The sequence below is a fragment of the Rhea americana genome, unplaced genomic scaffold (assembly GCF_003343005.1).
Source record: "Rhea americana isolate MKP2758 unplaced genomic scaffold, rheAme1 scaffold_13, whole genome shotgun sequence".
NCBI lineage: Eukaryota > Metazoa > Chordata > Aves > Rheiformes > Rheidae > Rhea > Rhea americana.
The window spans coordinates 7,198,021-7,221,119 of record NW_028185372.1 but is presented as its reverse complement, the minus strand read 5'-3'; the positions used below and the strand labels follow the sequence as shown (position 1 = coordinate 7,221,119).

At 37.9% G+C, this 23,099-nt stretch overlaps 1 protein-coding gene across 1 annotated transcript; it reads right to left on the bottom strand.

Moving 5' to 3' along the window:
* Nucleotides 1–1,142: 1,142 nt before the first annotated feature.
* SNX18 (sorting nexin 18) lies at nucleotides 1,143–23,098 on the bottom strand (the record flags this gene model as incomplete). Its single annotated transcript, XM_085297704.1, has 2 exons — nucleotides 1,143–3,530; nucleotides 22,039–23,098. Coding segments are annotated over 2 exons (1,314 nt in total), but the record flags the coding sequence as incomplete, so codon positions are not given.
* Between the last annotated feature and the right edge of the window lies 1 nt (nucleotide 23,099).

Here is a 23,099-nt window from a genome sequence, read left to right as displayed (position 1 = left end):
ATCAGCATGGAAGATGCTAGCTGGAATAGAGGAGGTCTGGCAAAATAACAAGCTTCTGCAAATAATATCTTAGAATTCACCACAAAGATACCCATGCCTCAAAAAATAATATATATGCTTTCAGTGTATGCAGTTCATTAATATTTTCTAAAAGCATGTATCAATTTCATATGCAACATATTCTTCCATTTTGAAAATATTCCAAAATTCTGTTAGTGCTTGAGTGTTGCATCATCACATAACCTTCCTACTGATCTCTTTAAGCTGAGTTGTCCATGATATATTCCTAAATCAAGTGTATCATGCTGTTTGACCCTGAAGCTGGTAGAGAAAAAAAAGAAAACACGCAGTGTCTTCTATGCAATCATAATAAAACAAAAGGGCTAGAGAACAAATGATCTAATCATTTTAACAGGTTGTTAATTTTTAAATCTAGAAACTATGATTTAGACAGAGACATTCATACTCYACTTGCTGGTCATTTTAAGTAGATATATTCCACTTATGTGTTTATTCTACAGTTTTCCATTGGATTCAACATTTTCACAGAAACCAGTACCTCGGTGGGGCTGCCCTGCAGCTTTCAAGAGCTTTTCCATCCTCCCTCCCCAACAAATATACCAGATCCTTATTATTATCAATGCAAAAACTGTTATGCATCTAAAACAAGTTACAGGAATGGTATAAAATAAAGGCATTTAACATTAAGCTATAGAGCTAATTTGCTCTCCCTATTTACTGATTTTACAGGAGTCTTGATAAGAGTTCCTTTGAGGCATTGAGAGTATCACGTAATTTACATTCACCTTACTGCAGAGTATATTTGACCTCAGATGGCACCATCCAGTAGTCAAGTCAGTCATGAGTGGTCAACATAATACTTGTTCCAAATAAAACAAAACCTATTATTTCCCATGTATTGCTGTAAGAATTAACTTAACAGGGGCTTCCTAGCTCAGTTTAACCCCAAATCCCTACAATGAGTCGGGAAAAAAAAGGAAGACTGAACATACAGATGCAGATTAGAAGCTTCTCAAATTCTGAAGTAATTCAGATCTAGGATTCCAGACAAGTTTTTTTTGTACATCACATTTAACAAATTTAAAACACCACACCAAAAACTGACAAATGAGAAAGTAATGTGAAGGCCATGACAGTTTATTTGGGAAAACTGTACTTGTCTGATAATGCTGTATGTATACATATCACAGTTTCATTTTCCCCAGACATGTACATTTTATTAATACTAACCTCCTAAAATACTTCAACTGGACCAAGATGAATTTCTGAACAGGTCTTAACACCTCCATGTAGAACAAATTTGATTATAGTCTGACTTAATTACTGCGAAGATATTTAATACTTGGCTTAAGCAAACACAAGCCATGGAACTTAGCTCAGCACTAGCTCATCACTATCTCAAATAACTAAACTATGTATGGGAAGTTGGAGTACTACAGGGGAAGAACTATTATTGGAAGCCCCGAGCTTTGAATGTAGAATGAGACATCATGAGGAAAATAAAGAGCGAGACAGCCCTAGGACCATGGTCCGTATTTTATTTCCTCCATGTTGTTTTTTTGTAACATTCTTTTAGTAGCTTGCAAATGGTTCCTTCTTCAACGACTGTCCTTCCTTCTACAAATACTGTTTTTTCCACTTCATCATTTTGTATTTTTCCTTTGGGTACACATTAGCACTGCTGTATGCAAACTGCTCAAAATAGCAATCTCAAAGCATTTTGGCATGAATCTTAAAAACAAAACTACATTCTTAAAGGTATTCCTTTAGAACAGTGGTTGTGGAGTTAAGCTGGAGAAACTGACAGGATCTAATGGCAGAGCTGTGCATTTCTGGAATACAGGTGAGGAATGATTCAGACGTAAATGTAACTATCACTTAACTTCATTTTCCAGGCTTTTGTTTGTGTAAGCTACCTGTGATTAATTTAATTAAAAACAAAAAAGTAAACATTTTGCTTCCTTGGAAGCTTTTGTTATTTTTGTTTAAAAGAAAAAAAGATAGGATAAATAAAAACTCTCTGTCATACTGACCTATAAGAAGGAAACCAATAGGTTGAACACAAACTTCAGACTTAAATTCTAGGGAAATAAGTCAGAGAACTCTTTAAAAAGATAGTGTTTAAGTATATATAAATGCACCCTGCTTGTCAAAATATTTATACAAAAATTAAGACAATTGTTAATTCTTGAGTGTTATGAACATAGAAACTTGTTTTCCAAGTCAGTTCAGTCAAGACTGATTTCAAATCATTTATGTTAACAACCCTGAAAATCTGTAACTTAGTAAACTAATGAATCACAGTGGAGTCTCAATTCAGTCAACTGGCAATGAAGATGCAAGTCTGAAATTAAGCTGAATCAGCAACTGAACAATTAGCAGATCATTTCAAACTTAAAAATATGTTTTAGCCACTTGGCTTGCATTCATACCCCCTTGATAAACACCATCTTCTGTTAGCCTGGCTCTTCCAGGTTTCACTCACACTAACGTTTTGTATCAGAAAACCTCTCAATATAATATTCTTTCAGGAAAGGGGATTTAGTGGTGTTGTATTTTTGTGTATGTGCTTAACATCCTAGTACATGTAAAATGTACTCCATTTTCAGGGAAAGTGCTAACTGATTTTAAATTTTCCTTTTTGAGACAATGTTTGTTGAAAGACAGAACTTGAATTAGATGGCAGCTCATTTTTTTCCAGTCAGTATGRGGTTTCATAATCGGTTCCTGTCATAGGCATCAACCCTTCATTCATTCAATTATAAAAATGTGACTTACTAAACAAGGAAAAATAGAGTCTAAAGGCACAGAATCACATAGCTGCTCTAGTAGGAATCTGTAAACAGAGAATTGTTTGAATTTAGGAAATCCAAATCTAGGAGAGTAAAAAGGCATCTGAAGAAGGCTTTTCTCTAGCCAGCTTCTGTAAAGACCCAAAGGGTTTTGAGGTCTACAAAGTATGCACTAAAATACCATACTTCAAAAAGCAATAAGGCAAATAGTATACTCATTATTTCGAAAAAGTTACAATGGTAGTGCCGGCATACACGGTATAACTTAGTTACAATTGCTACTACATAGCCATATAACTGTTCCTTTCTATATAATCAGATTAAACTGGGATTCCAGGTGAACACAAAACCATCCTTGTACCACCATCTACCACTGGCAATATTTCTTTAACAGCAGCAACGTTTGCTCTGCTGCTTAAATCCTTTTCATACTGAGCAAAGTTCACAAATCAAAGTTCAGAGATTAAACACTGTCATACTTGTGAAGAGCTTCTTCTAACTTTTGTGTCACTTTTTGAAAAAAAAGTATTTGCTGTTGCAAGAAATGTTGCATCTGTGATTTAAAGTCCCTCACACGAATTTTGTGGAAATGATTAATTTCTGCTAGGGTTGCAAAAGAAATAATGTTACAGCGTTCTTGAATGCCCTCAGCTTTTTGGAGCTCCATCTTGCCTTCTTCCACATGCCGCTTACTCTCCTTTACTTTGGTAAGGGCTCCTGTGTAAAGAACAAAATAAAACAATTGAATTGTGAGGACAATGTGGACTTTACTATATTTTAAAAAGYGATTTAATATATATACAAACCCATATATATATACATTAAGCTGTTTTTACAACTACAGTATTAAAATCTGTAGCATAAAAATTTTACCATTCTGGATATTATGTTTGGAAAAAATCCAGAAAATGATTAGCTGTACAGATAACTAGTTGTTAATTAGATTAGCTGTCAAATACTACATTCCCCAAGAACATGTAAAAAACCTAAATCACATTCATAAATTTTTGTAGGAAAACATGAAGAATTGACATAAAGGTGACATAAGCAAGTAAGGTTTAACAGATAAAACAGGCTTGTAAAAGAGAAGTCACTCTAATTCCATTCTAACTATATGAAGGCTGAATGATCATGCCATGGAACATAAAACAGAACAACTGTAAAACTGACTTATCCAGAACATAAATTTACCAGAACAGAGTGAAGAACATGACCCTGATGACTTCGCAGATCTCAGYTGCAGTCATGGGTTTTTACTGATATCAATACACTCTAAAAGATCTTAAAGTTGAAAAGCAATACACACTTTTTCAGAGTGAAAAATCACACAACAGTGAATGTTGTCAAAAAAACTCCTTTTTTTTTTTTTTAAAAAAAATCTAGCTTGCTAAAGCTAGTAAAGAAAAAACATTTCTATTTCACAATCTTAAAAATCAGATGGTGTCCTTTAGAGAATGACTGATAAATATACTAGCAGCGGAAAAAATTAAAGCACTAGAAAACTAGTCAGATGGATTTAAGCCTACGTAAACACTATAAAAATAACCTCACACAGAAATCTGATTTTCAATAATGTGAGACATCAAAATGARATCTGAATACTCAAAATCTGACAAATCTGACACTGTGCTTTTACATTACAGATATCCCCAATCTAGTCCCTCAGTACTACAGAATCTAGAAGCTTATTTCAAAGTTGTAGAAATCTARGCAGAGATAACACAGTCCTGTAGGAGACAGAGGAAAAATAGAGCGAAAGAATTGATAGCCTTCCTCTTCCTCCTCCAGATAGCTAATTAAAGCACACACATCTTACAAAAACAGAAGAGTACCAAAACCAGGCTCAAACAGTGACACAGAATACTAAGATGTGTCCTAGACATTCATTTTCATGGACTCCGTTTCCCAGTATTGAGGAACTGCATAAATATTACACATATATTTTGATCACGAGACTAAAGACAGTCACACCAGAACAGCTTTTATCTTCTCACAAAATTTTAGTCTTATGACAGTTTTCACAGCCTTTATGATCAATCACACTGAAGTTACTTGTTTCTTCACCTGTTTGTAATGTCTTAAATAACTCTATCCTTTCACATTATACTTTGTATCGCACAAGTGACTACAGTTCACTGACAGGCCTCCCTTTACATYTCCTTGAAGAAATGCTTTTCTGTGCTCCCTACTGCCAGCAGAAACTAGTCTGCAAGCTAACAGCGAAGCCTCTCCGCCTATATATCTCCTATATAGGGGGACAATCTCCTATCCACATGCTGGGAGAGAAATCTTGTCAGCCTGAAACCACATATGTAAACAGTACTCAACAGCAAGAATATAGTCATCAAGAGCAATATCTTGCACTCTTTCGTTGCTGAGCCTGTTTAATATGCCGTTTTGAACGCTCCTTCCCCAAGCACCCTGGCACACAAACTCTGCGGTTTCCATCTGCGGCTGCTCTGGGGATCGCTGCACGCAGCCGCGCAGGAGGGCAGCCGCGGAGCACGGCCGCTGCTCAGCGCCTTTCGTTCAGAGGCGCCTGGCACGCCACCAGGCAGTGCACGTCACCTGCTGCCCCGTCTTCAACGTCCCACCGGGGAGCCAGCTAGAACGGAGGATAAACGTATACTCGTACTAGAGCCAAGTTAAATACCAGACGATCTGGTGGACTTGGGGAGCAGAGTTTGTTYAATTTTTGTAACGGAGGGGGCTTTTGTCTTATAAATAAAATCTAGCCTTCCTAAAATCACAGAAACATGCATGGRTTTTCCTCATTAAGTATCTAACAATTTTTAACTGGGGGCAACTGGGCTGTTCTTTTGTTTTAAAAAGCAACACTTGGAAAATATATCCTCTGTTACTGGTACTTCTCTGCTCTTAAACTCATGCTCCGTCTCTCCTTAATTTGTGTTTAGGCTGCACTCTACGTGGCAACTTCTCTGTTTGCAGTCCCAGCATAAGCTCTCAGCCAAGAGCTTAAGAAATTCCTCTGTGTGGTGACGTACTTGCAGATAGACCATATGGATCCCCCCCCTCTTTTTCTTTCAAAAAAAGAGGCCATGGCAGTAACATTACCAACAAAATAAGTGTAAACTGGAGGCTGCACTCGGGCTGCTGAAGGCCGCGCAGGGAGCAGCCAGAGCGGCGGGGGGCCGGCGGCGCGGCCRGTCGTGGCGAGGCGGCACGGCCTCACCCGGAGCCGCACCGCCGCTGCGGCCGACTGACCTCAGCATCTCCAGCCGGGCCCAGAAAAACACCAGCGAAAACCCTTTCCGCACGCAGCACAGCAGGACGCAAGGCTGTGCCAGRAGATCTCTCTTTTCTCCTTTAACGAACGAGGAGTCTGAGAGGCAGAGCGTGATCTGAAAAACCTCTGTCAACTCCGACTCGTTCAAGGACACGTCTTTCGACAAACAAAAACAGTCTTAGTAAAAATTTTCTCTGCATTTTGTTTGCAGTGCAGGAATCTCTGCAAAACAGTGAAAAAAAAATGAAATTTGGGACTTACTGGAAGCCAGATGGAGTTGATTAAATAAACATGACAACTCTTCAGTTCTGATGTGGGGAAACAGCTTTAAATGTTATTTCTAAGATGACCAAACTGGAAAAAAAATACTGGAACTTACAGCATCAGCAGCTGAAAGTATAATTAAATTTTTTGGCCTGTATAACCTTTGAATTATTTTACATCTATAAAAACTATACACTAACAAACGTGAAAACCCTCCATAGTTGAAATATTACGCGTTATGTCTTTTTTCTGACATTAAAGAAAAGATATATAATTAGGAAAAGAAATCCAGGGGGAAAACTTGCAACCATTAATACTGTTGTGTTGATGCATACCGATATATATGGACTATAATGGAATTTCCTTTAAATTCCACATAGATTACAACTGAAGGTCAGCAATGTATGCGATGAGTTTATATTTATGCTTAAGCATGAACTTGATTGCTTTTTGAAGTACCTCTAAATTTAGTGTTGAATTATTAGTGAAATAATGTTAAATTAATAKAGGAAAAATTAGGGTTTTTTTAGGGTAACAAAAAACCTTTCCAAAACACAGGAAAAAAAATCCTATTTATAACACTTTAAACAGCAAACTAAATCATTTGTTCTAAAATACCATTCAAAATTTGCTCAGCATCTATTTTAACGTATCTTGGTAAAAAGTGTTGTTAGCTTGCACAGCTTTATAGCTTTACTAACAGTAACATAACATCTTTAATCTCAGATTTTCTCAGATCTTTAATCTCAAATTATCTCAAATATCTCTGTAGCCTATAACCCTTTTATTTGAGCAAAACCCTTATACATGAGCAAAGTTTTGAGCCTCAGCAGAGATTCACTGTCTTTAAGGGTGGAACAACTCAAGCACATGCAAGTACAGGACTGTTTGAGGTTTGTGACACTGATACATTGTTATTTCTCCCTTACAGCGTGATTTGCAACCCTGCTTTCTCCAAAACTAGGGGAATTACAAGTTTTAGAGAGCACAGATCAAATAATTTTAAAATTACAGAAAAATTAAAGACCTGTTTTTAAAGACTCAGCGGGTCACATGTTGCAGGAGAGGAGAGGGAGAAGGCAAGGGAAGAGGGGTGAAGAGAGCAGTTCCTTTGTCCATCCCTGCCTGAAAATGAAGGTATTAGTCAGAGATGTCTGAGTGGGTAAGTGTCCCAAGGTCACTCCTAACGCCTCCTGACCCACAACTTCTAACCCTTCCCTCCACAGACTATATTCCACAAAACCTCATGCTCCACACATTTTCCCCTCAACCCCACTGCCCTCAGCACCTGTTCCAAGGTCTTCACTCCTGGCTCTGCCCCAAATTCCTATATTCCTCTGAAATGCCAAACTCCTCACCCTCTACTTGACGCCTCTCCCTCACCCTTGCAGCCCTGCTGCTGCCCTCTCAGGTTGCTGAAATTGCCCAACAGCCCCTCTGGCCTAACTACACCTGCTGGTTTCTGATTTTCTGAGTTAGGATCCTAACTTATCAAATACCAGTTTGGACAATCAAAACAGCAAGACATATTTCYAGGAAAAATATAGTAGCCCTAAAAAAGCTAAAACATATTTTAAGAAAAAAACACATAAGGAGCCTCCTCCCAGTGCACATTAGCTTAAGGAAATCTGCTAAATAACATGTCTGAGATAAATATTCAAAATTGCACTGTTCCAAGAGTGATGGAATACCCACACACACGTGTGTGTCTGTGCATGTGTTTTAATTCCAGCTCTGTGAAAAACTGCCTATGCATTTAAAGTTTCCAGTCCAACAAAAAAAAGACTGTTAGGAGATCTGGTTCCACTAATCAGGACTAGCTTTCAAGCAGCAAAGGGGGCCTGGACCAAAAATGCTCAAAGAACTGCACTATATCAATTTCTGTTTTTAAAGGTGGAGAAAAGCAGATGCGAAAGCTGTTTTTCATTGTGCAAAGCCTGATGTTAAACAGATGCAGATGCTCACTGAATACTGTTAAAGTCTTAAGAGAAACACATAGGTTTCAGTGCTTGTTTTGATCTATGCAATTAGACAATTCAAAATTATATAAACACATTTAATATGAGACATTTACAATATGATGCTAGCAGCCAAGAAGACACGGACAACGTAAAATTCTTGAAAAATAAATACTTTCAAGCTGGGAAATACACAGTATGAATGGCAATTTAAATAGAGGCATTGAGGAGTTACCAGGAGAAGAAAAAAAAGTGTATTGAGCCAATAAACTGGCAGACCTTGTAAACATATAAGGCTGCAATAAAGCAGAAAAAGTCAAGTACCTTAAAAAACAAACAAACAAAACCCCCCCCAACCCCTAAAGCCTTTCATTTGAGAGCACTCAGGTTTGGGCTCAACAACGCATTTTCCTATCACCTGCAGTTCTATTACTACTAGAAATGTTTTAAGACTGTGTGAACAGTTAACTAAGGGTGGGTTTGAACCTGTTCTTGAGCTTGTACTTACTTTCCCCCCCAAACTGTAAGTATGCATATAATCACGCAAACTCATGCAAATGCCCATGTGTCACCAAGCTCTCCTTCATGCRTGTGGAAGGATCACACCCAGTTGCATGATAGGACCAGTTGACCAGCAGTAACCGTTCACCGGTTCTTCACATGTTCAGCGGCGATGTCACAAGCCCAAGCTGCAGCCCGCAATGTAACAGGAAAGCAAACGTCATGGGGCTCAGCTCACGAAGACCTGCAACCAAAACTGCTCTTCACCCAACTCCCGCCTCTCTCTCAAAGCCAAATCTCCCCTGCACCTGCCAGCATGAGTAATCAGTAGCCAAATAACGGTAGTAACTTTTAAAAGTGTACCAAATTCACACTGCCACATGTCCACCTCTCCTTCATGCAGCACCTGAACATCAGCTTTGGAGTTTTGCATACAACAGTCAAGAGTAAAACTTCAGCTGCATCTTAAGTTAGAATCCAAATAAAGACAAGCTTAGAAATTAATTGGGGTAAGGGTCCTTTTTGCTCTGTATTTGTACAGTGCTTAGTACAACAGACATCTGTTTCATGGCTGGGCTTGCTAGATTCTTAAAAAACAAAGCAGTAATGAGTGATACTGTTTATAACTGTATCATTCTGCAAYACATCTGAGAAACTGCTGCAACAGCAGGGATTTGACTGCAAACAGCAATATTGCATATGGAGAGGAAGCTCATAAACTAGTGAGCTCAACATCCCCTCTAAAAGAGAGTGCAACAGTAGCAAGTACCTTTGAAGTCACACAGGTCTGCAATTCAGTCACCTATTAAGTCACAAATACAGCAACATCTTCAGCATCTCAGTCCAAAATACTTAATTTCAAAACTCACCTAGCTTGTAAAAGCCAGCAAGTTAATTTTTAAGATCCTATAATCTAATGCTTTTATGACTGCAGTTACTCAAGTATTTCTTCCACTTTGGTGACAAACTATGCTAAAACAGAACAAACAGTGTCATAATAATCATAACAGTTTTACAAATATTTCTATTACTTATTAGTGAAAGAAATCTACTTCTTCCAGTAAATAYCCATGTTTTTGTTATTCTTTTCACCCCACGTTAAAGATTTCAAAATAACTGCAAAGGGAATGAAAGAACACACAGGGGAAAAAAGGGGGAAGTTAGTCCTGCAGTTCCCCCGGATACATTACAAGAATGTTCTGCAATACATCCTTAATGGAACTTGTGGCAGGGAGGGCGGGAGGAGGAGTGAAGCAAGCCGAGTGCCAGCCAAGGAGAACGGCCTGCGTTTCACGCGACAGCTCTTTGTCTTCCACGTGCTGGCTTCAGCGGGGACAGAAGGGACGTCTTTGCTGCCTGACACACTGCTGCGGTCACTGTTCGCAGGGTGGGCRAGAAGCAGCACTGCTTCCAAAGGATGGAAAGGTGACACGGGGCAATCACGCTAGTGCACCAGCTTCTAACAACCTAAGAGACTCTCATAAATGWTGCAGATAAAGGCAGTAGCTGCAAATGACAGAATGGAAAAAGTCTGAGGAGGGTGACGGTTCTGGMCTTTGTATCAGTGGAAAGCGTGGCAAAAACAAAGAACACCACATTCCTGAATGCCTCCTTTGAGGTCCACTAGCCAATAAGCTGCGGTAAGGCAGCCTCCCCGAAGAATTTGTGTCAAAGTACAAAGGTTCCTCTGAACGACTGCTCCCTCCCAAGGGAAGCAACTCAGAGTCAGAAAACATTGTGTTCTTTACAGAAACTCAAAGTTTAACATAGAATATCTTTCAACAGTTACAAATGAGAAATCTTGAGAAAATAAAATTACCTGTGCAATAAATAATTTTTATCTTTGCACAGTCAGTGAACTGCACAATAAAGTTTGGTGCATTACTTCTTACAAGGAAGTAAAATGACTTACATTTCCAGGCCATTAAGCTGTTCCTCATATTAAATATTTTAAATATGCAGGCCCAACAGTAGGCTTCTATGGTGTGTCTTTTAAAACATGCTACTCAATATCCAAGTGGGAACTTTGAACTTAATGATTCCCTTTGCTTTACCTTTATTTTGAGACACTATCTCTAATAAAAGACACCATCTCTAAAAAGAAGAGAGAAAACAATATATTCAGTACATTGCTTTTGGTGAGTTATACAAAAGGATACAAAAGCAGAAATGGAGTTAAAAAATATGTTTACTCTTTCCTTATCAAGGCATCTAATGCTGGGATTATTTAACCAGAACCTTTTGCTTAAAACTTTGAGCAGGCAAACTGGGTGTAGACCATGTGCATATAGCCACAGTTTCAATTTACCCTCCTTTTCAGAAGAACATCTGAGGAAGAAACAACATTACCTCTAATACAGTGTAACTGCAGACTGCTGCCAAAACAAGCCAGTCTACAAGGCCCTCCCATTGACATCATATCTAGCAAAGATGTTGTTACAGAATGACTCAAATGATTAAGCAAATAAAAAACTGCACTTGGCCTGGAGGGTAGGGAGATGGAGGCTTAGTTTTATCAATGGCTTAGCTATTTGATCTGACTCAGCCCACAACTACACAATTATTAGAGCCAACACAAGGAAAGCAGCAGAACCACTGTGCTGGACTATATGTTAAAAAAAAAATCATACTCTGGACTCTTCTATGCAATGCATAACTCCAGTCATTAGAAGTCATTAGAATTTAAGTGTTGTCTTCCCCTATAAGCAAACTTTGATTTTTGGTCATCCTTAAACATCAAGAACATTGTTTGTAAAAGAGATTTTAGAAAYCAGACGGTACGTTTTCCTTAATCACAGTCCACTACTTATCATCAGGAACTTCAAATTGTTTCTAGAGGAACAAATAAACTGCATTCCATGGTTAGCACAAGAATTTAAGTGACCCATGTTCTAAGRGTACAGTAGGAATTTCAAACCATTTATAAGGAAAAAAACAAGGTATTTTTAGCCCTTATAGTTGCAATAAAACTCTACTAAGAACAGCYGCGAACTCAAGGCTGTGTTTTCTGCTATATTCTAAAGGGAGTCAACTAGAAGCTTCCTAAAACAGAACTAGTTCTATTTTTTTTTCCAAAAAGTACATAATAGCTCATAAGTAGCAACAGCAATTGAAAAGTACATCAATTATTTTGTTGCTACTGTTCATACTGCTCAGTACTAACAAATATCTCAAATTAGATTTAACCAACAGCAAGTTCTAGACTTATGTTCTGCTGAACTTTGCTATATGAAAATGTTAGCTAATTTATATGCTAGTGTGAAATTTCACACRTATTAACTGTAATGTATAGCACTTCAAAGTGACCAAAACAGAAGCTGCAGCAGAATGAGAAAGCAACAGTATAAAAATACATTATTTTTSGTTAGTTGTACCACTGGACCAACCCCTTCCTCCTCCACCCCCCCCCAAAAAAAGAAAAAAACCCAACATCTCTCTCCCAATTCAAAGTAAAACTATAAAACTGCATGTAATAGAATGGAGATATCACTGTGTTGACAGATGATTTGCAAAGAATGCCATGAACAAAGATTACCCACATTAAGTTAAGATTCTGCAAATTCTTTACATTTTTGGCCAAGACATAGAATGGAAAGCAGCACAATGAGAATTTTCCTGAAATTAAAACCAGAAGGCTTCCCTAGTAGAGATTTAACTGTATAAAAAGATCATAATGAAAAAGCATCAGCACAGTAACTAAAGAAAGAACAACTCACTACTCTAAAATCAGATTTTAGAGTTTTAAACAGAAAATAAACATGTGATCTTCAACACTAAAGACAAAAAGTAGCAGTGACTTGCCTCTTCTGAAAACGTCAACAAAATAGAATTTTCAAAGCCAGGATTTCTACTTCAATGATGATATTCTTGACAGTGGAAATGTATTTTAAGAATACATACATGTTCTATTTTTCAGAATGAAAGTAAGTTTGAAATACAAAAATAAAATAAATGAAACTGCACCTTCTTTAATATACACAAGATTTTTTTTAATATAGATATGGGAAAATGGCTATAATGTTTTTAGAGTCTGCAGCAATTAAAAATACAACAGCAATTTAAAAACTTTATTTGTTATTATTTCTTTCTGATTGCTCAAAACACTATTAGAATAAAACTACCCTAAAAATCTACACTCCAAAATTATAGCATTCTGATAACATTAAGGTTAATGTTGATTGACTGCTGGATGATTTATGTTAGGTAGAGTTGTTTATGTTTCCAGCTATCCTCTTCCAAAGCCCGCTGACAGATTTTACTGAAAGATGTATTCTCCAGTCCAAAATAAAATCACTTTCTAATCTAGACAATTCAGAGATCTTGAAAAAATAAAACAGCCTTTGCCAGAGTTTTCAGAAACTTGACAAGTTCTAATCATGTTTACTCATTTTAACAAAGATACTAATTTCATTCATATATAGCTCATTAATGATGGTGCTAGAATGTAGTGTCAAATGGCACTCAACTTTAAAGAACTATCAGAGTTAATGAATACYGTGTGTGTTTAACCGCAATCCCATYCTTCTTATAATCCCACATTTTAAATCTGATTAGACGCATTGTGCCTACAAAACCAAGTTGGTGTGCATACACGTAAGAGTTCACTYGGCCAATTTATTTTTCCAGAGCTACAAGAATTTTTATCAGACCTCTACAYGATCAGAGTCTCCAAAATGCTTATGCTGCTGAAAAATATATAAATTAACACATGGGAAATGTGCATTTCATCTCTAAAGTCCCCCCCCCAAAAAAAATCTACCAGTTTTGGCATGCAGCACCTCCAATAAGAACACATCACTTTGCTAATTACAATGCTAAGCAATCAACCCCACAGTYTGCCCGTAAAGCAGTGAATGATTGTATGTGAGAGAGGATGTCAAAATAATGAGAGAAACTCTACAGAACCATCAGTCTACTTCACCTCCTGYTCAGCATAACCCCATTAACAAAACAAAACAAAAAATCCTATATTGCCACTTAACCATATGTGAAAACAGTGCAAAATCAGTTGGAAGTTTTCMATTCAAACTTCAAATACAGTGATTTTAAAAGAAACATCTATCTATAGATGTCCTGGATACAGACAGTGCTTTCAGCAAACAAACTGCCTTATCCTAGCCACTACAGCACGTTTGAATTATATCAATGAGTAATTCTACTGACTTTATGTGTACCTGCAGTGATATCTGAAAGGAGGCCTGTCAGGAACAATTTAATCTCCTAAAAATGAACAGAATAACAAAAGATCTATAGTCTAGCTAGGTTACAYACATTGTTTTCCATGATCATAAACACAGCATTTGGCATCACAGCCCAAGAGGCAAACATCAGATAATGCTATTTTTGTTCAATGCTAGGATAGCCTGTACTCCTCAGCACTCACAYGCACAATTTAAGGAGTTTATCTCTGACAACACTTTAGCTGATGTTACAGRCTAGGGGTACAGAAGGGAGTAGAACTTAAATCAGCTCTGGGTGTTAGAAATTCAGTACATGTGCCTATTTGTTAGAAATRCAGTATATTTGTCATTTGAAAATCACATCATGCTGAACCATTTCAGGGTGGATACTCTCGAAAATTTAAGCCAGTGCAATCTGTAGAAGTACCAAGAYGAAAATTTTCAGTGATTTTAAGTACTTCTTACTAGTTCACATTTAAGTGTGACACCAGACAGACTGGCCTCTGCCTCTGGTAAACGTGTTATATTTTCTTTCATATCTTCTCCTGCCTCCTATGATTGAAATGGAGAAAGAAGAGGAAGGAGGTAAGTATCTCTCTATACAATCAGAATGCAAAGTGTTTATTTGTAATGGCAACATTTCATCTCTTCCTAGGCTCAACTGGCTTTMTYACARATCTTTGCTCTTCCAGAATTTAAGTTGGWCTATTACAGTTTAAGTGTCATAGGCTGYTCTGAACATTAGTTCCTCCCATTCRGGATGTTAAGAATAGGTACTTTTCTGCCAGAATGATGTTACAGATTTTTAATAGCTTTTATAAACGCTATGTTCATAATGCCTACTTCAAGGAACAACCTAAATTGGAAATGAGGCTGTGCATGCATGATATAAATTAAATCTCAGTAAAACCGGTTAAGAGCATATGAACAGATCCACAGAAGATGAATATAAGTCATTACCAAAATGAATGTAAGCATCATTCYATTACATGATAGCTTCTTCAAAATCTTCTTGAGATTCACCAGATGTAGATGGACAGAAGACAAGTAACACAGCAGAAGACACTGTTATCCCATCATCAAAAGAAGCAAGTACAGATGGAGAGTCCACCTACTCATATATCCCTACTTTACTGAGATGCTGTGAAAAAGCTGCTTTTGGATGTTGTTCCCTGCATTTGTTGAAGGAAGCAAAAAGAGCGCACAATTTATGGCATTTGTTTGTCCACCGYCATATGTGTAATTCCACTACTGTCCTAAGCAGAGAAACAAATATAATATGCATAGACATCTGTGTAAATTTATACGAAAAGAGTCAAGATCCAAAAATTTACATAACGAGAGAAATGCAGATCCTGCTCCACTTTCCCCAAAGCACTTCAAATGTTCTCTCTTGAAACTTTGAACACTGCAGTATCTGAGGAAGGACAACAACGAGAAGACTCCTTGTTGTAATAAATGTATCTAAGGTAAAACAACATCAGTGGGACCAATTAAAATATATTTTATAGTATTATAAAAGCAGAATATGTGAACATTACAATGTTGTAAAACATTATAATGCTATCTAGAGATTATAAATTATACAGTCTATAAAATAATGTTACAGTGTAATAAAGGCAGAAGATAATTGTCTGCCTTTCGAGGAGAAAGACACTGCATCTGAACATACTTAGAACTGCAAGCGACTGGAAAATGCAGTGTCATTACCATAAAATTTGGTAGACTGTGTCTTTCTTCAGTATATTGTAAGCTAGYTGGCATAGCTTTTCATGCACATAATGATGTAAAGTTTGAAAAAACTAGATATTAAGCAGCTCTTTGCCTATGAGACAAAATGTAATGCCAACTTCTCAATAATAGCATTAATCTGCTTTTCAWGTTGTTATGAAAGAATCATATGTAGGCATTAAAAACAGTAGTTTAGTTTATCATGATTAAAGCAGCTGTCCACACACGATGCATTACTACCTAAAACAAAGGCTGAAACCATCACTTTTCCATGCTCTGCTATGAGTACAATGCAAAATCATTGACAAGATCTGAAAAGATAAYTTAAATGTATGCCCTCCACTACCAATTGCAGGACACATCCACTCCAAAATTTTATATGGACTTTCCACTATGTTTTTTTGTTGTTGTTGTTGCTTAAATCATCATGSTCTTCATAAAAGATATTAACAGATTGTGTAGAAAATGTTTGCCATTTATTTGCTCTAGTCTGTTCATAAGACTAATATTTTGGAGGCTAAGCCAAATATAATTTAATTTTTTTATTAGGACTTCGAATACTGTGCTATTTGAACTAGGTAATTTAAAGTAAGTAAGGTACCAGCTGCATAGGTTTATACAATCCGCACACATTAACTTGGCATTTTAACTGTTCAAACACAGAATCTAACAGTAAAGTCACAGAAAGATGTTGGTAAGGTTGAAACATGTCTTTGTTTCAAAGGTGACTAGCAAAACAGAAAAAAATAGCCAGCTTGTTTGTTTTTGATAATGTGYTTTCAAGGACTTGCAAGAGTTCCAGATACCACTTTACATTTTCAGTCTAYCAACTCTTGCCTTCCCTGTTCTGATGGAAGGTTTTTTTAGCATGACCTGGAGTTCTCTCAACCATAAGCAGATCCTTTACCATCCCCCAGATTCTTCATAAACTTCAAGCTGAARAAGTACTAAATAGTATTTCAAATAAAAATTACTTCCTCTTTCTAGGGAAATCATTTTTACTTCCTTAATATCTGCACTGCCCTTATTACTCTCTAGGTGTTCACAAGGTTTACGCAATAGAMAGAGCCTTATTGCCTAAGGTGAACAAGTACTTAAAAGAAGTGGTTGTTCTTACAAGAGCTGAGAGTTGTACTTYCTGTGATCAAAAACAAAGATGTGAGCTCTGATCAAAACATTTCCAGCCTGTTAGTATTTATATGGGCAGCGTGAATGAACTCCCTGGTGTGCAGTAATGCACAGGACCTCTCSCACAAGAGGAACAGTTATATCCTTCCCCTGCTAAGCCACCTGTTTTTGAAAAATTCACCAGGGTTTTATCATCCATGAAAACTCTCTYCCTCATCAAATGTGTATGAAATCTGCTAACATGTTCCCAAGGTAACAGGACCCAGAAATGCATCATKACTGCATGAACCTTGTTCCCTCAAAACTAAGCTAAGAAGAGATTGGGTGGGAGAAGAGGTAGAAAAAGGGAAAAATGTACTTTAAGGAAACACATGCATCTTTTAGGCTTTCTACATGCAGACAGGACATAGAAACTCAAATTTTTCTTATTGTTTAATCTTTTTCAAATAAGGCCATTGCTCGATTTTAGTCTTACTCACTGTTGTTTGTGTGATTTACACACACTTACCTCCAAGGAAACTATAATTTATTAAAGCTGCTAAATACGGGGATGCTCTCGCAGCTTAGCTATCTGAAAGTCTCAGTCACGTTCACCAGTAACCTGAACATACTATCGGGCATTTCAGTACCAAATAGAAAAACAATACATCATGCCCGCAACAGCAATGGGAGGCTGAGAGGGCAAGAAATACAGCAAGCATCCTAAAGTAATCTATCCCTGCTTATCAAAGTCCTTAAACAGATGAAACGTAGGTACCCATCTCTTTTTACTGACTACAGTGGTCATCTGGCTAAGATTACACGTCTAGCTTTTAGACAGTAAATTTAGTTGAGTTGAAACTCATGCAAAGTATATGTATTTGAGGTACTAAGAAAAAAAAAAGGAAAGGGGTAAAAAAAACAAGGGACTGAGAGAACATGAGTTCACAACAAATTTAGGAGGCTAGAAAGGAAGCAAGAGAGAAGACCCTTGCTCTTACATTGCAACAGAAAATTTTAGGATGAATTTTGAGCAGTCTAACTCATTCATGAACACACATATCTCCCTTTCCCCGCCCTTTTTGTTTTAGTGGTCTTCAGGGCTGGGTTTCACCGATGCCTAAACATTGATACATTATAAACATTGATACATTACCAGCTGGAATGCATTTTCAGCTCTTATAAGATATTCTAACAACAAACTCTGGACATTCTTTAAAGCCAATGTCCAGAACTRAGTCCGCTTCAAGTAAACAAGACTATTTGCCTAATTTTACTTTCGTGAAACAGTGATCGAGAAGTAAAAGGACCAACCTCTTTTTTTTTTTTTTTTAATTCTTTTAGATCTTGGAGTGTAGAGGAAGTCAATTGCTGCCTATATTTCAGAAAACATTTAGACCAYTTTTTCAAATCTATTTTGTGAAAATYRTAACTGAATTTTACTAGCATTAATATCATAATGATAAGACAAGGATTCTGGAAAGTAGAGATGAAACACATTAAGTTAACTAACATTTCTTGTACTTTCAGAAGTCATAAAAGACCTCAATAACTCCTCAGAGAGTTAACCTGAGAAGAAAAAAATCACTTCTCCATTCCAACTAAGCAAATATCAAGACTAGATAGCCACAGACAAGCATGAACTACAATACGAGCATTTATTATCTCAAGTTCTCACATGTGCGTAAGTTTCCTGAACCTGAGCTTGCATGGGCCTGCAATGAGCATTTTATGTTGTAGATTATGGAAATCAGAAGATCTCATCAGTAGAGTGAAGCCCTAGCAATTAATATTTAGGAATTATTCTGCCAAAAATGCCTAGGGAATTTCCACAAGTAGACCTCAGTAACACAGAAAAAGGCATTCTACTTTACAAATGGAGATGAGAAGCTGCTTTTCTTCTCAAACTTAGAGYTACTGAATCTAGAATTTCTTGGAAGATAAACCACTTCTGTAAAAGAAAATGACAAACAAAAGTGAAGCTGAGTTTTAGCATACTAAACTTAATCTTCCTCTTCAACAAATCTATTGTCAGAAGCCAAAGAAAACTAAGTACAAGTATATTTCTGTCTAATGTATTTGGATCTTCCATTCCAGAAAACACAGGTATGCACAATACTTTCATGTAAGCACTTTAGAATCATTTCTCTAAGAGGAGTTGAGGGCTAGATTCATAAATGTTTTTGAGYGCTTAGATGCTCAAAGCTATCGCTCTGCTGTTGTCTACCCTTACGGATGTCATTTTTTCCCCTTAAGTACTCAGTTTTCAAAACAAAACCTATAAAATAACAACCACCATTTTTTCACAGAATCCAAGTCTTGGAACCAAAATGCTTGGTGCCAGTCTCAGTAAGACTCTCAAATGAAGTATTTCTGGATGAAAATGTGGAATTTCCAACTCAATGTGTTCTTCACTGTAGGTCTCAATCCARTGGATCTTCTCAGACCTGGACTGCGGTGCACACGGTACTAGATTAGGCCTCTCACAAAGCACAGTCAAGTYGGCACTCGACCGGAATGTGGAACAACAAAGATCAAATCCTTCTTTTGCCTCTTCTGSAGCAGCAATCTTAACTTTTTCTCGCCTTGCAGAATTCCTTAAACACTGGATACTCAAGATCATAAAAGGGGCAGAAAGAGTCTCTAGAATCTTCAGAAATCTCCTRTTGAAATTATTGCCACTTCATAAAATATTGAGAGAAAACATAAGACCAGAAACAGTTTGAAAATATACCCATAGTCTACTGGTTATTATGTTTATATAATTGACCAAAATGTCAATCCCTTTCCAAACATTTCAGATCATATATGATGTCCTCAACATAAGAGATGGAAAAACCTGCACTCCAGAAGAATTAAAAGCACAACAGTTAACACACATTCCTGTCAACAGTGGGCTTTATGTTTCTGGTTTGTAATTCTAAGAGAATAAATAATGGCCAAAGGGCATAAAATTTTTGTCTCCAGCTCAGAGATTCTCTGGCATTCTTTTTTTTCAGAAATTATTCAAAAAACCCACATGTGCATACTTTTCAATTCATACCACAAAACACATTTGAACCAACTTGCATACTACTCAGATTTTAATCTTGATTCAAACAGGAGTCTTCACGTCTAATCTCAAATCCCAAATCACATTAAGCAGCTGTCCAACTACCTGCAGCAGTGCAAACCCATAACAAGACAAAGCACTTGCTTGCACATAAGACAAGGCAGTCTTATATTCCACCCACAGATTTGGGTATGTCTTGGCCACAGCTACCCTTATTTTTAGTGTTTCTGAGGATGAGGGGAATGTACAAYGTAGGAAAGAACTGGGCTTTTCACCCCAAATGGACAATGCATTTGCACTACGTAGAAAGAAAATGGAGAAGTACTCATAACTTCAGAGTTCGTCTTTTTACAAACCATGCCCATTTTAGCAACATGTCAACCAGACTACTATTTCTACTACTTCTAAGAGTGTTTTGGGGCATCCCCTTTTGGGGGGTCATTTTATTACATGAAGTTGTACACTAGAAAATAAAACACAAAGACACTTGAACTCTCTTTTTCAGATGATCTATTATCACCAACAGATTTTTTTTGGCCTATACAAATAACAGTAATTCTACTTGTGTGCTATGCTCAYGGATTTCTCTAGTGGATGCTCATTTACTAGAACTTTCTCTGGTTCATCACAGTAAATCTTACCAAAAAGTGCAAACTAAAACAGAAATAAAGATGAAGCAAAGACATACAAGCTGAAGRAAATACCGGTCAAGTCAACCACGTATGTTCTTATTCCCAAACCTCTTCTCAAAGTAAAGTCTCCAGAAATACTACAGGGAAGAACTCTATATAGTCTTAAAGCTTTAAGATATACTATTTAAATATTATATACTATCTGCTGTTTTTTTTACCTAATAAAAATCCTTCCCTTTAATTTTTCCCAGATTATAAATAATCTATTAGTTGACAACTCACTTTAAAATTCTCTGCTCCTAAGCATGAGATACATGCATGGTCATCCTTCTCTCCAAATTTAAAACATTTGAAAGCTGCTATCAGAATACAATGCCATGCCAGCTAAAAGAACAACTCAAAGGTTAGATTCACTTTCTCCTTTTCTCTTCAAAATCACATAATTTTCAAAGTTTTCACTCAATTCCCAAGATTTTATGGGAGAATRAAAATCTGAATTTGGTGTATTTTATTTTTTTATGAAAAACATWCTTTCTTACATAACATCAACTTTGGCACTTTACTTTGTACTTTATACTAACTCTAGCTCCTCAGATTTTCCCAGCAATAACGTAGACTTTCTGAAAGCTGGATTTTTCAAACTGTTTTGTCTCAAATCTGAAGGTACCGCTCTAGATGCAAAATCCTTGAAAACATCTCAAAAATTCCTTAYTGGAGATGCTTTCTCTCCAATGGATCACTAAGTGCCATACAAACAGCAATCAGAATCTGAGAAATGCRTTTCAGCCAGAAATGTGTTTCAGCAAGGTTAACAAATGAGCAACACCTTCTTATGATAATAACAGGATGAACAATTCCTACTTAGAACACTGTGGCAGACTATTGTTTTTATACAGTCATTAAAAGTGTTTAGTGAATRGCCAAATAGACAAAAGCCAGCTGCTTTAAACATCTCATCTGGGTGTTTTACACTGCAAAATGCACATAACACAATGTTATGAAACTAAACCTCAAACWGGATGGACAACTGGAGTATCTTCAGATTACTTCAGAGTTAATATCTACTAGATCAGAGATTTAAGACCTAGTATCTATGATCTAACATATATAAAAAAGTAATACATGTTTTCAYGCCACTTCATTTCTGAACAAGTTCATTAATATGTCTGTAGCATAGGCAGATACAGTTTCATACATATATATATATATATAYWYACACACACATATATATACATATGTATCTATACACAAACACACACACATTTATATACATACACACACCCACACAGCCGAACTTGGTAACTTCTGGCCAATAAAATTCCCACAACAATACAATTCTCAACAAAGTTTAAGCCTTTGGCACAGAATGAAAATTGTCACTGTTGTGTTTTTTTAGTATTTTTAGCATCAGTTTACCTGAATAAACATTGCAAGATTTATCCCAAACCCAGCAAGCCAGACACAGAACAAATGCAGCCCCTGGTTCCTCCTTCTGTGCGAATATCAMCAATACATAAAGTTGCATTGTTTCAGAAGACACATAAAGGTGTTACCTTTCTGGACGTGGATGATGTCTGGGAAGTTGGCCAAATGCCCCTGATACAGCGCTAACAAGTCCATCACAGGATCTAGATCCTGTCGGGGCTGATCTGCAAAGAGGTCCCCAATGGCATCGTACGCTTCCCCAGTGAAGGCTATGGCTTGGTTGAGGCCTGTYGAAAAGGCCTGCTGGTCCAGCTCAAAGGCCTGACTGAGGCACTTAAAGGAGTGCCCTACCTTCTGGTACTCCTTCTTGAAACCAGTGACTTGTTTGCGGGCAAATTCGTTGGCTGTGTGATTGAGCTGCAGGGCACTCTCATCCATCTTCTTCGTGAAGGCTTTGAAGCCATCCACTTGGCTTTCCACCTCCTGCAAGTCCAGGCCAGCCCCAGGGCCAGCAGGGACACTGATAGTCAGGAAAAAGTTGGCACCCACCATCTCGTCTTTCTCAGCCTTGCGCTTGCCTTGTTTCCAAGCCTTCTCATCTGTACTGGGACAGGTGAGGAAGTGCTGGAAGGCATCACACTGGGCCAGTACAGGGTGGCTGCACATGTGGTCCATCCACCAGGCCAGGCCTTTGCGGCGCTTGGAGATGAAGTCCTCCTCGAAGCGGCCGGTGGCCTGCTTCTCAGGCAAGTGGGGCACAGAAATGACAGGGAACTTTTCGGCTAGGCGCCCGTAAAGCCAGTCGAAGTGCTTGTAGCGGCGGTGCACCTGCTGCCCCGTGTGGCTGGGCACCAGCTTGTAGGCAATGTAGCTCTTCATACCCTTGAACTTGGTCTGCTTGGTGGGGTCCTCAATGGAGCACTGGAAGGGGTAGGGGTTCTCCTGCCACTCGGGGCCCCGCGGGCCCAGCACCACGCACAGCTTGTCGCCGTCCTTCACGAAGCCCGACGCCTCGCCCAGCACGAACGCCTCGCCGCCGGACTTGACGAAGGTGGAGAAGCGGTTGAGGTTGCGGCTCACGGTGGCCGAGCTCTTGGCGCCGCCGCTGCCGCCGGGCGGGTGCGGGTGTCCGGGCGGGTGGCCGCCGCCGCGGGACCCCAGCGACAGCTCGGACCGCGTCGACAGGCGG